At 37.4% G+C, this 15,669-nt stretch overlaps 1 protein-coding gene across 1 annotated transcript in view; it reads right to left on the bottom strand.

Moving 5' to 3' along the window:
- Window positions 1-15,669, bottom strand: part of PODXL2 (podocalyxin like 2) — a 52,412-nt gene that overhangs the window by 23,109 nt on the left and 13,634 nt on the right. The window contains exon 2 of the mRNA XM_039321888.1: window positions 7,372-7,662. Within this exon, the coding sequence (XP_039177822.1) occupies window positions 7,372-7,662 (291 nt within the window). The remainder of the gene's footprint in view (window positions 1-7,371; window positions 7,663-15,669) is intronic.

A 15,669-nucleotide genomic window follows, 5' to 3' on the forward strand; every position in this document is an offset into this window, starting at 1 on the left:
CATCCAGGAATCATATAATCATCACTTCTGACCTTCTCAGCCAGCTTCTGACAAGCAAAGCGATTTACTTAATGATGGCAGTGATTCACTTAGTGACTGAACAAAAGGTCATAAAATCAGGTGTGACCCATTTAACTGCTTTGCTTAGCAATGGAAATTGTGACCCCAATTGTGGTGATAAGTCAAGGACTATGTGGGCAACCAAATGCTTCCTTTGAAGAGAAACTAATTAGACCAGAAACTGCCTAATTTAATTACATATTCAATTTAATTTAAATATAATACTGAATTTAATGGAGGTAGTCCTCAATTTACAACCATTGGAAATTACAAGGACATTGAAAAAAGAGACATATGATTGTCTTTAACACTTATAACCAAAATTCAGAAACTTGGTGACTGACTTGTACTTATGATGGTTGCAGTATCCTGAGCTAATCTGATCACCTTCTGTGACCTTCTGTCAATGGGGAAGCAGATTCACTTAATAACCACGTTACTACTATGTTTCACTTAACAACTGTGGCAAGAAAGGTTGTAAAATGGGGCAAACTTCACTCAACAGTCTTGTTCAGTACTGGATATTTTGGGCTTAACTGTGGCTATACGTGGAGGACTATACTCAATTTCAACACCCCATTGATAGGTTGGGGATAGACCCAGGAATCCTTTGGCTTTACCACTAGAAAAGTAAAGAGCCTGTCTCATTAAGATTGCCATGATACTTACAGAATTACTAAGCTGTGGTTTAGATCAGAATTAGTGGCACCATCATAGTGGAATTATTGCAGTGTTCCAGACAAGTACATTTTTACATGCAGCCTTTGCTTCTCTTAGCTTTCTCATTTTTAGTCCAGCACAGCTTGATTCATTGCAAAAAGCAATACAATTCTTGTACGAAGGACAAATGTCCCATTTTCATATATACTGGCAACACTTAGGTCTATCCACAAACCGAAGTATCCAGTATTTGGAAGCATTCTACAATACCCATGGAAATATTTAAATTTTCCTATCAGTGAATTCAGTACGTTTCTCAGTTACACAGACAGTCCTGCTTTCATGTGTGGTTTTCGGAATTCAGGGCCTGATGATACATCTCTCCTTTCCACTGACAACTCAGCAAAAGACAAAATAACCCAGTTGATTGCAAAAGCTTATGCCAGGCAAATGAGAAGTCTTTGAGTTTGGGAATACGGGGAAGGTGCAGGGTTTTGTCAGACACAGAAAAGATGTGCTTTCCCACATCTGATTTGTTTATAACAAACTATCCCACTGCATGAGCCAGAAAACTTAGTTCATCTCTTCCTCAATGTCCCATTTTGATTTTGCAAGAGAATTTCAGTTGGATATATAGGGAGGTGAAGCTGAGTCTTTTTCCCTCATTGCCTAATAGTACATCTAAGACTTCACTTCCAGGACCTCATTTGAACACACACACACACACACATACACACACATCCCAGTTAACCAACAGCATCAGAAAACAGGCACATTTGATGACTATATGCTTTTTTTATAAAGAGCATTTTTGTGTTTTCAATTTGTATTTTTTTGTAATTATTCTCTTATGTCTAATTTGGATAACCTCTTTAGCCCCAGTTCTTGGTTACTGCAAACCACTACTTAAACTTTATTGACCTAAATAGAATATTAGTTTATGTCTTGAGTTAACACACACACACACACAAAAACATTTTTTGTTAAATAATCTAATTATTTTTCATCCAACCCCTTCCAGGGCAATAAAAAGCTATTCATATGTTTGGTGTGCTGAAAGTCATGAATTGATTACTGTAATAATAGCACAGAAGTTATGTGCTTACAAAAGCCCAGTTGAAATTTCTCATTTAGAACCACTTTTCATTCACTGTAAGATGATAAGCAGCGGGTTTCTAATAAATTTTTAAAAAGAAATCTATTGAATAATTCAATAAGGTGCATTAATTAAGAAAGTGAAATGTCACTGAGAAATAGAGTTAACTCAGACAGATAAGAGTTATTTCTCCAATTCCAAATCATGGTTTGAAAGTTTATGAGTAAGTCTAAAAAGCAACATACTTCCTTTCCCCCTCATCTGATCAATTTCATGTGTAATTTTCTGTTTAATTTATGCTGTCACAGATGAACAAATTACAGACTGTTGGTTTCTCAAAACACCAATATATCCTTTCTCCTCCCCATGGATTTCTAAATGAAAACTATTAAGAAAATATTTGTTCCATTTTAATGATGGCTCCTTTGGCTACCTGAGATCAAAGAACGCTCCTTTTCTTCCATTAGAAAGTGTCTAATCAAGCTGGTTGTTTAATGTTTATTTCTGCATCCATCTACTTTTGCCCAAGGTGCTTTCAATGGAGACAGTTAGGGTCATACTATGCCTTAATTATGGTGAGTTCAGTTTACTTTACTGTCCTGGGTTTTAAATGATGTTTAGGTTCTTAAAGTCATCAGACAAACAAATCATTTTATTTTGTTCACTTTATGCATCTAGTCATTTATGTTGGATTTTAACGTCCCTTGTCTCTTTAGAGTGGTCAATGGAAAGAGACTGTAGGAATGTTAGTCTAAACAATTGGAGACCACTAGGTTGCTTGCCTGTACTTTAATGGGATGTGTAAACCTAGACAAGAGTGAGGGTGTGACACAACTACTAAACATACAGCTGTGCCACAGTGCTATAATTTTGTATTAACTATTTCTAAAGTCAACAGAGGCATGTAGTATATGCAGCAGCTTATATTTCTAACAGGAAGCAGATAGCTGAGTTCATCAAAGGAAAAACAGGCACAGAACATTTAGAGGTATCAAACATGCATATCTACAATACATTAAAAACTTTTTTAGGGAAGATGATGGTTGTACAGTCTGCACATTTTTACCTCCCACCCACCCCAGTGTGATTCCTATATACAGATGGTCTTCAACTTGCAACAATTCACGTAGTGACCATTCAAAGTTACAATGACACCGAAAAAGTGACTTATGGCTATTTTTCACACTTATGCCATTGCAGCATCCCCATAAGTCATGTGATCAAAAATTGGATGCTTGGCAACTGGTTCATATTTATGACCGTTGCTGTGTCCCAAGGTAATGTGATCACCTTTAGCAACCTTCTGACAAGCAAAGTCAATGGGGAAGCCAGATTCACTTAACCACCGTGTTACTAACTTAACAACTGCAGTGATTCACTTAACAACTTTGGCCAGGAAGGTCATAAAATGGGGTAAAATTCACTTAACAACTGTCTCACTTAGCAACATAAATTTTGGGTTCAGTTGTGGGGATTCAACCCTTCCAGACTGAAATCTTCATAGATATAATGCTTTCATTTGAATAGATATCACTCTCTAGTGCCAGACTAGAACCAGGCTGGACAGGTACCAACTGCCAGTAAGATGAAATGAAAGCAAGGAAGGCAGCAGGGAGAACAGCAAGACAGGAGGTCACCTTCTCATCTTATCTGGCCTAAAACCAGATCAAGATTGGGCAGGATAATCTGATAAATTGTAAGGAAACCTTGGACATGCTGACCCCTGTCCAATTGACTCAATGGGCACCTCAAACGTGCCTGTTTAACATCATAGATCACAATTAAATCATCACATTAAACTAACATTTTGGCTTTTGACCAACAATATGAATGAATCGTATGTTTATAAAAGCAGCCATTTTACTACAATTTTGTTCTTTGTGCAAACTCATAAAATAAACAAAGATAATGTAGCCTGAAAGCATAACAAGATTCAGGCATATAAACAAGCTAGGATCATATTGCAGCTTCAGCTCTTGTCTAAGGGCGAAAGCTTGTGAAGTAGGACTTCTAGTGACTTCTAGTCTATGAAGGACCAGCACTACCTAAGGCGAAGTATCCTTTAACATGGAAAAGTAGGAGAAGGAAATTTAAGAGTTTAAACATTGGAGCATAGATATATAAAGACTGACTGCTTTGCACTGCAGCAGACTGTCAACTCTTTTTTATAGTTCCATTCTTCTTGCAATAAAAGTCCTAAACTTGCCAAGTCATATTCAGATATTCTCTGCCAAATATAAACAAGAGCTGAATTAATATTAAGTATCCAGAGATTTGTAATTTGTTGCATAATTCAGGTGGGAAGCCTGGCAGCTAATGCTTAATGGTGGCTATGAAACTGGTATGTATGTATGTATGTATGTATGTATGTATGTATGTATGTATGTATGTGTATGTATGTATGTATGTGTGTATGTATGTGTGTATTTATGTATGCATGCATGTATGTATGTATGTATTTGTTTTATTCATTCATTCAATTTCTATAGCCTATATATCACCTCATGTTTGACATCAGTTTAAACTCACCCACCTAGGCTCTTTTCTCTGCTCAGGTAAAGGGAAAGATAAGTGGGAGGAAATGGAGAAGCCACACCTGCATAGCATCGTTCACATTTTCCATTATTAAGCTAAAATTCATAGCTTATTGTTTCCTATATTCTTGCAATAGAGATTACAAATTATATTGAGAAACAGCAGAGATATCTGGCGGAGGAGCAGAAAAATTAAAAGGATGGTTGAACTATAGGACAGAAACACAGTGCCTTTTTTATGTGCGTTGCATGTAAAAAGCTTCCTTTTTACATGCAACACACATAAAAAAAGGCACTGTGTTTCTGTCCTATAGGTTCAATTATGTTACCACTGGGGCAACCATCTTGACTTTAGTTTTCTAAGCCCCCTTCCTCACTGGAGGATTTCAGTGAAGAATCTTTTTGAAAGAAGAATATTCTAGTCTTAAAGTACCCTGCATCCCATGCTACTGATTACTTTTACATAAACACATTAAAACCAAAAGGGAAAATCAGGCAAAAACAAAGCAAATATTATCTGCAGCTATCTTTGGAACATAATGCTATAAATAAAGAAATGTAACTGAACTTCATTTACCCTGGAGTCTGATTATAAGGAAATATGTATTTAATAATATAGTTAGAAGAATATTGATACAAATGATTATTTCTGTGAATGAAAAAAGATTACTTCTCAAGATCATCATTATAAATAAATAACTAAATTATATTCTACTTAATATCAATTAATTAATCCTAGTTATTTTATTTTGTTTAATCAACAGATTAAATGAGATTACTAATTAAATTAACTGAAGATGTAATCTTGTAGTCTTTAAAGAAGCATTTAAGAATCCACTGGATACATAAGAATTTGCTTTCCAAAGCACAGACAGTATGTATGTCATGTACAGTAAATATTGGTGGACAAAATTTGAATATACTACTTTGTTTTTTAAAAAAAATATTTTAGGGTGTCTTAAAGGCTGCTTGCTCATTCAAGAAGAGAAATTTTGTCTAAGAATTTACACTCGGGACTATGCTCAACTCAAGGTAAGTGAATAGAGTGAATTTGCTTTGAGAAAAGTTATAAATGCCCACTTAATTTAATTAATGCAAAGACAACAATGCCTCTCCCTTCAAATATCAGTGACAATGAAATAGCTTCCACAGTTTTACTTTCTTTAATGCAACTCTTTTGTCCTCAGTGAAAGCTTTCATCATTAATGTGTGCAATTTATTGTCAAAAATATGATGATGGCTTTAAAAGAGGATTAAATGAATTGATAAAGGAGAGGTCTGTCAAGGGCCATTAATTCTGAGAATGCATTGTTACCTCTGAGTTGGGAGTAGCATCCAGGGGCACGGTGGTGGAAAAGAATTACATCTCCAGCTCCTGCTTATGAACAGAATAATCTAGTTGGACATTGTGAATAACAAATGCTGGAGTAGATGGACTGATGAAACAAAGTTATCCCATGTTCTTTCAAAACCTCTAGTGCCCAAATTCTTTCCTCATTAAGATTATTTATATTGCTTGGCAATTGATATACAACTGCTATTTTTCATTCATGCATTCATTTCCTACAAGGCATCATCCTGACACTGTGGTTATATCTTGTCTTCTTTTTATCAAAGGTTTTTAAAATTTGTTTTCTGGTTGCAATTCCCCCCCCCCCCAAAGCATTCTTTTTTCCAAAAAATGGGTTGCACACTATAAGTTGATTTACCTTTCTCCATGCAGATAACTTTGTCATATCTATTAGTATGGACTGAAAATGAGATATGCTCAATTTGGCATTGAGACACATCAAGAGGCTGGAGAGAGAGAAATGTTGAAGTCTACAGGAATTCATTTTCTCTCCACTTGTAGCCCCTAGTAAGCACTCGGGACAACTTGTTTGGGATTCTACAAGTGTCTTGCTCAATTTGTAAGTCTTCCTACCTGAACTGATGGCAACACTCTATATCTAAAAATCCCTAAGTGCTGGTTCTGGGAGACTTCAACACACAGACCAAAACTGGCCTGGTTAAAAAAGCTTAGGATTTCACAGGACAAACATAGATCTTTCCTAGCTTCTAACCAGCCTGACATGAATAGTTGCCTACACTTTTTGGTTTTTTTGCGCTTTAGTTTGATTTAAACTTGCATAAATGATTTTTCTCTATGGAGGAAAGACAGGAACTATTGAAAGGGTTGTCAAATAGTCTTGGGGAGGACAGTCCAATAGAAATACAGATCATTTTAAATGCAGAAAGGGCCAACATGATGGCTCTTGTCCATCACTGCCTGCTTTGCAGAGAACATTCGACTTTCTGATAATTATTCAAATTGAGACCACTGAAGAAAGATGGCTGATGACTAAAAAACAGATGGAGGTAATTTAATACTAGCAAGAATTCATTACCAAGCCAATTCAAGGCTGACAATGGAGAAAAAACCCACAGTTCATCTTTCTCATTGTGTCAAGTGTTCAACACTTGCTCCTAAGGGTCTATTACAACAAGTAAGGTCAGCTGGATTTAATTATAAATTCCTCTTTAGAAGAAGGAATGCTCCCAAGCCTAGTAAAGTATTTCATAATGAGACCAGTCCTGAGAAAGCCATAATTACACCCAGGGAGATTTACATAATAATTGCAGAACAGTTCCTAAAATAATTTTCCTAGATAGTGTCCCACTTCAAAACCGATCAACCCCAAGCATTCTTAAATGAAATGGAGGTTTAGATTCATTTCCATCAGTTTTTAGACCTGAAAACGGCACTGAAACAGATTTGGTTAGCATGTGGGATGATTCTTTCTAAGAGAACGTTGGGGAATGCAACTCAGAGGCTTCCAATACCATTACTGTTACCATCCTATTATTTCAATACCATAATCTTATGCACCACAATGATAAGGCTAAAAACTTCCCACCTAAATTAATTTCCCTCTAATAACACATGATTTGGAAAAACTGTTTGAAAAACCCAAGGCCCACTTTTTTTTTTAACAAAAAAGTCTAACAAAACGTAGAAGAAAATAGTCGGAAGATTGTTACCTGCTGCTGGCCCCACATACACACTGGAATCATTGCTATCTCCACCTTCTTCCCATAAATACTGAGACTGGAGGACCTTGGAGTCTTCCTTTTCCTCACTGAAAAATCCTGAACCAGGTGAGACTTGCAGGGCACCAGGACCAAAATCAGATGCCGATAATTCTAAGTTGGTCTGTTCACTGGAATCCAGAGACTTAAAGTGGGACATTGTTATGAAGTCTACTAAAGAAGTGGAGCTCAGGCCTTCGGTACCAGAATCTTCTGACATAGCTAGGCAAATGCACAGGCAACCTGTAAAAAAAAAGAACCACATCAAAGCTTGTGTGAATCTAGAAAGAAAGAAAAAAATATAGTAGGGTCTCAAAAACAGTCTCATATGTAGAAGCTATAAAATGTCAGGCTGTGGAAAGCTTTTTTAAAATTATTTTTATATTGCTATGTTCTCAAGGTAAATGCACAATAACGATGATGGATATGCTATCTGGGAAAAGGTCATTTTCAAGTGGAAAAAGTGTATTGTATTTGTGATCAAGAAACATAATATATTGCTACCATGGAATCAATTTGAAGAGCTTCAAACAATGCACAAACCCAGACAACCCTCTATATGTGTACACTGAAATGTCCATCTGCCCTCAAAAGGCTTCAAAGAAATATTAAAGGTTACCCATAGTTGCAAGAGTTTCTGCTGTATGCATGGATGTAACCACGTCACGTTGCTTCTTAAAAGGGTCATATCACTGTAGACTTAATTTCAACGATTCATTCTTGTAAGTCTAGATATTTTTTCTGAGACTAAAGTTTTCCTATGTTGATAGGGAAGTTTAGTCACTATATCAGTGCACTATATCAGAGACACTTGTGCGGCAGGCTGAGGTAAAGAGGCAGTCCCAGAACCAGCAAAATCTGGGGGCTGGACAGGGGACAGATTGTTTCTGCCTTCAGTGTGGAAGAGACTGCCATTCTTGAATTGGCCTTTTTAGCCACACCAGATGCTGCCTTAGGACCTCTTTTCAGAGCACGATACCATAGTCTCTCGAGACTGAAGGATGCCAACCATATCAGTGCAACTTCTAAAAACCATTTTTTCCACGATAATCCTCAGTTATTACACTGTTGGTTAACAGTCCACCATTCATTACTATTTCCAAATATTCTACAGACAAACCTTTCATTAATTTAGGATGGTAATTCACTGTAAAAGAGCCTTGAAAGCATTTTCCTTGACTTGAAAGGCCAAGTTTCTATAGATAAAGAATACATATAACTTCCTTTGTTGGCCGAGTCAGATAGATAATAGATGGTGTGTATACTATGCAACACTAGGAATTACAGCCTGACTCATTAGACACAGTATTGTTGTCCAATATCTTAAAACCACTATATTTCTTTTTGCTGAAAAAATTCTTTAAAAAATTTTTTTTTACCAAAGGTAAAAATATTTGGACTAGATTTAATTGTATATGTAGTCAGTATGAAAACAGAAGAAGAATCAATAAAAGAAGCAGGTGTCCAGTAATTCTGGACACCTGAATAGTAAGAAAACATTCATTTATCTAATGTTTATTTGGAAGAGAGTTTCCACAACTGACTCAATATTATTTTTGTAAACCTTTATTGTTCTAGGTTCTGCTTCTCCTCCTCCCACTCCAATCATGTATCTCATCTTAGATCAATAAAACAATAGAACAATAAAACAATAAAACAGGAGAATAGCTTAGACAAAGGCAAAGGCTTGCGAAAGCAGAAGTTATGACAGAGACAGAAATAAAAATCATTGCAGAATAAAGCAGCCGACCAAGACATCTCTGGGCAACCCAGGGGATAGCACACTTCATCAAGTGTTATTTGTACATCGCTAAGTCCGTCAGGCACTCAGATCAAAACATTTCCAAATATGCTTGATTTATAGAAAACATCTTTGCAGGTCAGATTATATCTTCCTTCAATGCTCTTCTTGTTTGGTCTACAAGGAAGCTACAAAAAGAAAAGGGGGTGGCAGAACTGTGTGTCTAGGATTGTTTTTATCCTCACATAGCAGCTGTCACTCTGCTATTATTAGCACCTCAGTATAGCAGCATCCAGAAAACCGTGGAAGCAAGGAATAAAAACATTGGGCTAGGATTATAAACACACATTCAAGCTCATAAACATACTGGCTATAACCAAAGAGACTAATCCTATCTGCCTGAGTAATGGAAGGGCAAACGGTTACGATGCTAGGATCCTTTGATTTTCAAATTCAGTAACACCAGCATCCATTTCCAATGACCTCCAAGTAAGAATGGAGTGCAGTGGACCCAAGCAGCCATAAGTAACTACACAATCCCCATATAATTGGACTTGAGCCATGGGAAGGGCAATCCCCAGAGCTACTTGTTTATATTATTCTAGTACTGATTTTATAATTTAACCTAGTCTGGAAGACACAGGTTAAGGTCAGGTCTTAGGGGACACCACAGAAACATCTACATATTTTTCTTGACAGTTGTACAACAGTACTGGCTATTACTGTCTTCCCAAATGTTTTTTCAATTTCCAGAGCCAGCCTACAACCTTGGGTTCTCTGGGGGTATCCTATGCAAATCCTAACCAGGAATGGCCTTGCTTGGTTTAGATCTTCTGGCAGCTGCCATCTCATGAAGACACATACATTGGTTCACTATTGCTCAGTTCTATTGGATAGTTTCATAAGATGCAAACATGAGTCATTGTTATGCAGAACAGAAGCACAAAAATTAAATTCTATTACCGGTCATGTTATGCACAATAAGAAAAAAGTTGCCAAGTGCAAACATAGAACAGAGCACAGACCCTTGATGCATATATTTATATGGTAAATAACATACTTGGAGGAATTATCAGTCTTTCCATTCTTCTTAAAGTATTACCATTTTAAATACAAACCACCAAGAGTTGTGGTGGTGGAATATATATAGTAAGTGTAATAAACCAGCAATTAAATATTAATTCCAATCTAAGTTCCTAGGAAGCTAGCAGCAGAATTCAGTTTTAACAATCTGTACCTTTACAGAATGAAGAAGTATGAATAGTTGTATTGAACTGAATGAAAAACAGTAATTCTTTATTTTCTATTCTAATCAGATCTGATTTATATCAGATTAGACATAGTTCTATTTTCAATGAAGCACTGAATATATTTTACTCCTAACATAGTTCTGTTAAGTGTGATAAAGTTGACTTCTTGACAACATATTGAGAAGTACAACTCTAGGTCAAAAAGTAGTAGGAGAAGCTTATGAATCTTCTGGCTGTAAGTTTAGAAAAGTTTTTACTGTTTTATTCTATTAATTATTATATTATGATTATTAGCATATCTTGCTCAAAACTTACTTTAGAAACCTGATTACATGAAGGAACAAATTGCAGACTTGATCTCAAGAACCTTTGTTTACATTTAAACAGATCCCCAGGGACCGCTTCAGATCTATTTGTCACTCCTTCTTTATTCTCTATGCATGCCTTATGGAAAGGTCTAAAGTTGAATTAAACCCCAGACGCTTGTGATGAGCTTGGCCTGCAGGAAAACTAATCCCATTAGTGCAGGAGATCAGGTCTCAGTAGTTTATTTACCCTCATTTAATACTGAACTGTCTACCTAGTTTAAACTCCTTAAGATGATCCTATTTACCAAGCAGACTACTACTGTATCTTGCTAAGATAAAATTACACTAATGAAAATACAAAAGGGAATAATTGTATACTGTATACTTTCAGCACAGGTTTCAATCTAGAGTTTAATTCAAATATAGATTTATCTCTAGGTATTACAAGAGGTGTGGAAAGAATCAGAGAAAACTATGTACAATTGTGAAACTTTGATTTTGGAAAAAGCAAAAGTCTTTGAGTCTTAATTGGAGCATGAGCCAGATAAGATTAAGTAAAACAAAATATAAATGCTTGTATCTAATTGGACTATCCCAAAATGGTGTTTTGTATGTCAGGAATGGAATCTGATATTAACAATTTAGCCACACAGCATAAAACTCCTCACAAAGGATGCTATGGGAAAGGAATACATATGTGACTTAACTGTCTTTCATCTATTTAGAAGTCACAGCAAGATTCTGACAAGGAAACTTTATTACTGCTTTTGTAATTGTGGAAATGGCTCACAGAATTCAGCTGGGAAAGTGGGTGCAGGCAAGGTCAGTTCCCTCTGCAAAATAAGAATTGGGGAATAGAGAGGAAATCAAAATTCCACCAATGGGGGCAAGAAGATTACAGCAGAAGGACTGTAGCGTGTCGTTTACCCAGGGTGGATATCAAAGAAAGGGAGGTTTGTTCCTCAGGCTAACAGCTGTGAGGGGGGGGGGAGCCCTGTTGTAAGAGGATGGCAGATGCAAGGGTATCTCCCAAGCAAGGAAATAGTAAGAGAGCAAAGAACAAAATTCCCAATGAAATAATAGTCCGGCTGTGGAGCCAAAAAGGAGGTCTGTCTGAAGGAACCACCTGTCAGATGGATCAAGTCAGGAGGCTTAAGACTGGAGTCATGTCAGGAGCTGGACTAGCTGAGGGCAAGGGAGAGCTCAACCAAGGAATCTATCAAATGCCTGAGGTTGATTAAAATCTGCAGAAGGAATGCCATAAGATGTATAGTCAAGAGTCTAGAAATGCTATGTGAGCAGCACCTTTGAAAAGCCCTCTGCATAAAGCCCTCTGCATCAGGCATAAATGCTTTACGCTGAGCAAAAGAGCAGCCTGAAAAGCAGGGTTTACTTGCGAATACTTTTTAACGATTATTGGCTCAGGGAGTTACCGTAAAAACGGTTTTCGGGAAGTCTTCAATTTACAAAACATTCATTTAGTGCCCAAAGTTACAACGGCACTGAATAAAGTGATCTATGACCATTTTTTATACTTACGACTCCTGCAGCATTCCTGTAGTCACGTGATCAAAATTCAGATGCTTGGCAACTGGGGATGTATTTATGACAGTTGCACTGTCCTGGGATCATGTGATCAGCTTTTGCGACCTTCTGACAATCAAAGTCAATGGGGAAGCCAGATTCATTTAACAACTGCAGCAAGAAAGCTTGTAAAATGGGGCAAAGCTCATTTAACAACTGTTTTGCTTAGTCACAGAAATGTTGGCCTCAAATGTGGTCATAAGTTGAAGACTACCTGTGTAAGCTTCCTATCCCTACAGGAGATACTTTGTGACCTAGTGGAATGGCGAAACAGCTCAGTAAAACACTGTAAGGCCCCTGATCTGCTGATTGTCTGCTACCAGCACAGGTATCCTGCATAAAGTCCACTAAAATAAGAAAATCCTATCCCTGTTCCCATGCTTTCCGGTCTACCTCTTCTGGTAAAAAAGACAAAAGAACAGAGAAAATATTATCTCATAATTCTAGTGTTAAATGAATATATTTATACATATTGGTATAAGGCACATGTTCATTAGAACATTTGTGTTTGGGGAAGTAAGCAAAGGGTCACTGGTCAATTCTACTCTACCTGTGTGCTTTATAAGAATAAAGAACTATAGAAACTGCCCATCACCACCCTCTGCAGAGCTACATTTTTCTCCTGCATCTTTCTGTTTAAGTGGAACTATCTCCGTGGGGGGAAAAAAATCACAAAGAGGAAATAAAGCATGATGAAAGATGATTAAAAATAGCAACATCATGTGGTAGCCCCATGAATTGGGGAATAAACCAGAACGCACACTTTAAAAAGTATGAAGGAAAACAACCTTTATGTTTTTATCAGTTTGTCAGAAGTTTTTCCTGTTTAATTGAAAGTATGTAAAAAATAACATTTGGTAAAGAAAAGGAAATGAAATGCACTGAGAGCTCATAGCTTTCTGTAAATGAATATGATCTACTCAAAAATGCTTTGCATTTTTCTAGCCTTTTTGGCATTTCATGATGTTGAAACATCTTATCCAGAAGACAGGAATAAGGCTTGGGTAAGATGGTTTCTTTCCATGCTAGCCCATTTCTCTTCTCTCCAACTTAAAACTAAGAGACTTCCCTTTGCATATCCAAGCACCCACCTAGCTGAAACTGGTTAAAATAGGGAGCGGGTTCAAAAATGGCCATTTACTAATAATCTTTATTTGCCATAGGAGAATTCAGATGAACTACTGGAAGCACTTTCAAGGATCTCCCTTTCCATACAGACATATACTGCTGTTAGGAAAAGATAGGCAAAAACTGAGTTTACAAATCACATTAAAGCATAAGATTTTTAAACAATGGTTTACCAGTTCTAATTCTGGGAAAGATGGAATGAAAGAGAAGGAATGGTCAGCAGCAAAGTGGATGGACTCAGTTACAGAGATGACAAATGCACCATAGAAAAATCTGAAAGATCAAATTAAGAATACATTGTTATGGAGAAAATATATGTGGTCACTAGCCATCAGAGATGACTTGATAGCCTATAACCAATCAAATCAACTTACCACTTAAATAAAAATTGGATACAGTCACATAATATGCTATGTTAAAACCAAACAAAACTACTTTGCATTGCTACCCAGGATAAATTATTTTTGAAGAATATATCAGAAGATGAAAGCACTGGAGATTCTGTATCACCTACAGAGTCACATTACTGGCTATTGTAGTTATTAATCCTAAAACAAGTTTTTTTAATGTAAGACCATTGCCTCCATTAAGCTGAGGATCAGAGAATAGAAAAATGCAGAAATCCTGGTCAATGAATTGGGACTCCTGGCCAAAATGGCCTCCTCAGGAACTGGAAATTTTAGAAAAATTTTGAATACTGTTACAAGCATAACACACACTTAGTTAATCAGACTGCTAAAAAAAGCATCTGTAACTGTTTGACCTGTACCCACCATCTGGAAATAAACCTGGCTTTGTCCTCCTGAACTTCCCAGAATCACTAAATTATAAGGGTTGGAAGAATATCATAGAATAGGTCAGTGACAGCAAACCTTTTAGAGACCGAGTGCCCCAAAAATGGCCCCATCCCCACTCCATCTCCCTGCTCTGCCCCCGCTCTGCCCCCCATCCCCTGCCCCGCCTGCCCACAGGATCACTCACTGCCTCCAGGGCCTGCCACAGATTGCCCGGGCAGCCCTGCAGCATCAACTGCATGATGGGGCATGAGGGCAGAGTCTTGTCTATGCTGCCTGGCTGCCATGTCCTTGGCTGCACTGCTTTGTGTGGGCCACGTTTGAGGGTGACTCTCCTTCAGGGTGGCTGCTGGAGAGGAGGGGGTCACGGGGGGAGGCAAGGCTGAGGCAAGGCACATGTGCCTACAGAGAGGGCTCCGAGTGCCGCCTCTGGCACCCATGCCATAGGTTCGTCACCACTGGAATAGATTGAATCTTGCCTGTGCTCCAAGTACATCTTTTTGTGACTTTCTTGAACTGTCTGTATTTTTTTCCTCTCAAATTTTGAGATTGAAGAGACTAGATTAATCTCTTACTACACCGTGTAAGACTAATTGAGTTCTGTGGTAACATCCATAACCACACTCTTCTTTCTCTTGTCCAGAATCTAGGAACAGAATATTTATTATGGTTGACTGCTATAGGCAGCAAGCAATAGTGACACAAAATTGATACAAATCCCACTGTTACATATTAATGCTCAAATATCACTTGCCTCACTTGTTCCTCCAGTTATGGCTATGTGTGAACTCAGTCATTGTTACTAGACAACTTGGTTATGCAACAGTTTAGAAAAGAGAAAATGGCAGGGTTCACATCTTGCATCAAACTTTAATATGGTTTCTTTCATTTTGCCTTAGTATATAATATAGGTTGCAAATTGTAATTTATGGTTAGTGCAATATGTGAATCCAATCATTCTGGCTTATTTGAGAAACCATAGACTAAGGTGTAGAGCAATGTGTCAATCTAATCAGAATAAGTGCAATAAAACAATGTGAGGGGACTTCAGTTGGATTTGATGAAGCTGCCTGACATAAAGTCCATTTCATATGAAGGAAAAGTATCTTTACAAAAAGCAAAATCAGCTTATGGTATCCATTGCCCTACAACACTGGGAATGCTTTTGAAAATATTAGGCAATGTTGTGGAGAATGTTTGTCAAGTTTGATTAGACCAGTGGTTCTCAACCTGTGGGTCGGGACCCCATTTGGAGTCGAACGACCATTTCACAGGGGTCGCCAAACAACGCAGTCCGCCATTTTTTCCCCCTTGTCCTTAGCTGTGCTACTCCCTTTTACTCTACTGGCTTTTGAAAGCCAATAGAATAGACTCTCTTGAATAGAGTCTAATTCTATTGGCTTTCAAAAGCCAATAGGAGTTGTCCAGGCTGTCTCTGCCCTGCT

This window comes from Crotalus tigris, unplaced genomic scaffold (genome assembly GCF_016545835.1).
Source record: "Crotalus tigris isolate CLP2741 ecotype Arizona unplaced genomic scaffold, ASM1654583v1 scf7180000023829.5930981, whole genome shotgun sequence".
NCBI lineage: Eukaryota > Metazoa > Chordata > Lepidosauria > Squamata > Viperidae > Crotalus > Crotalus tigris.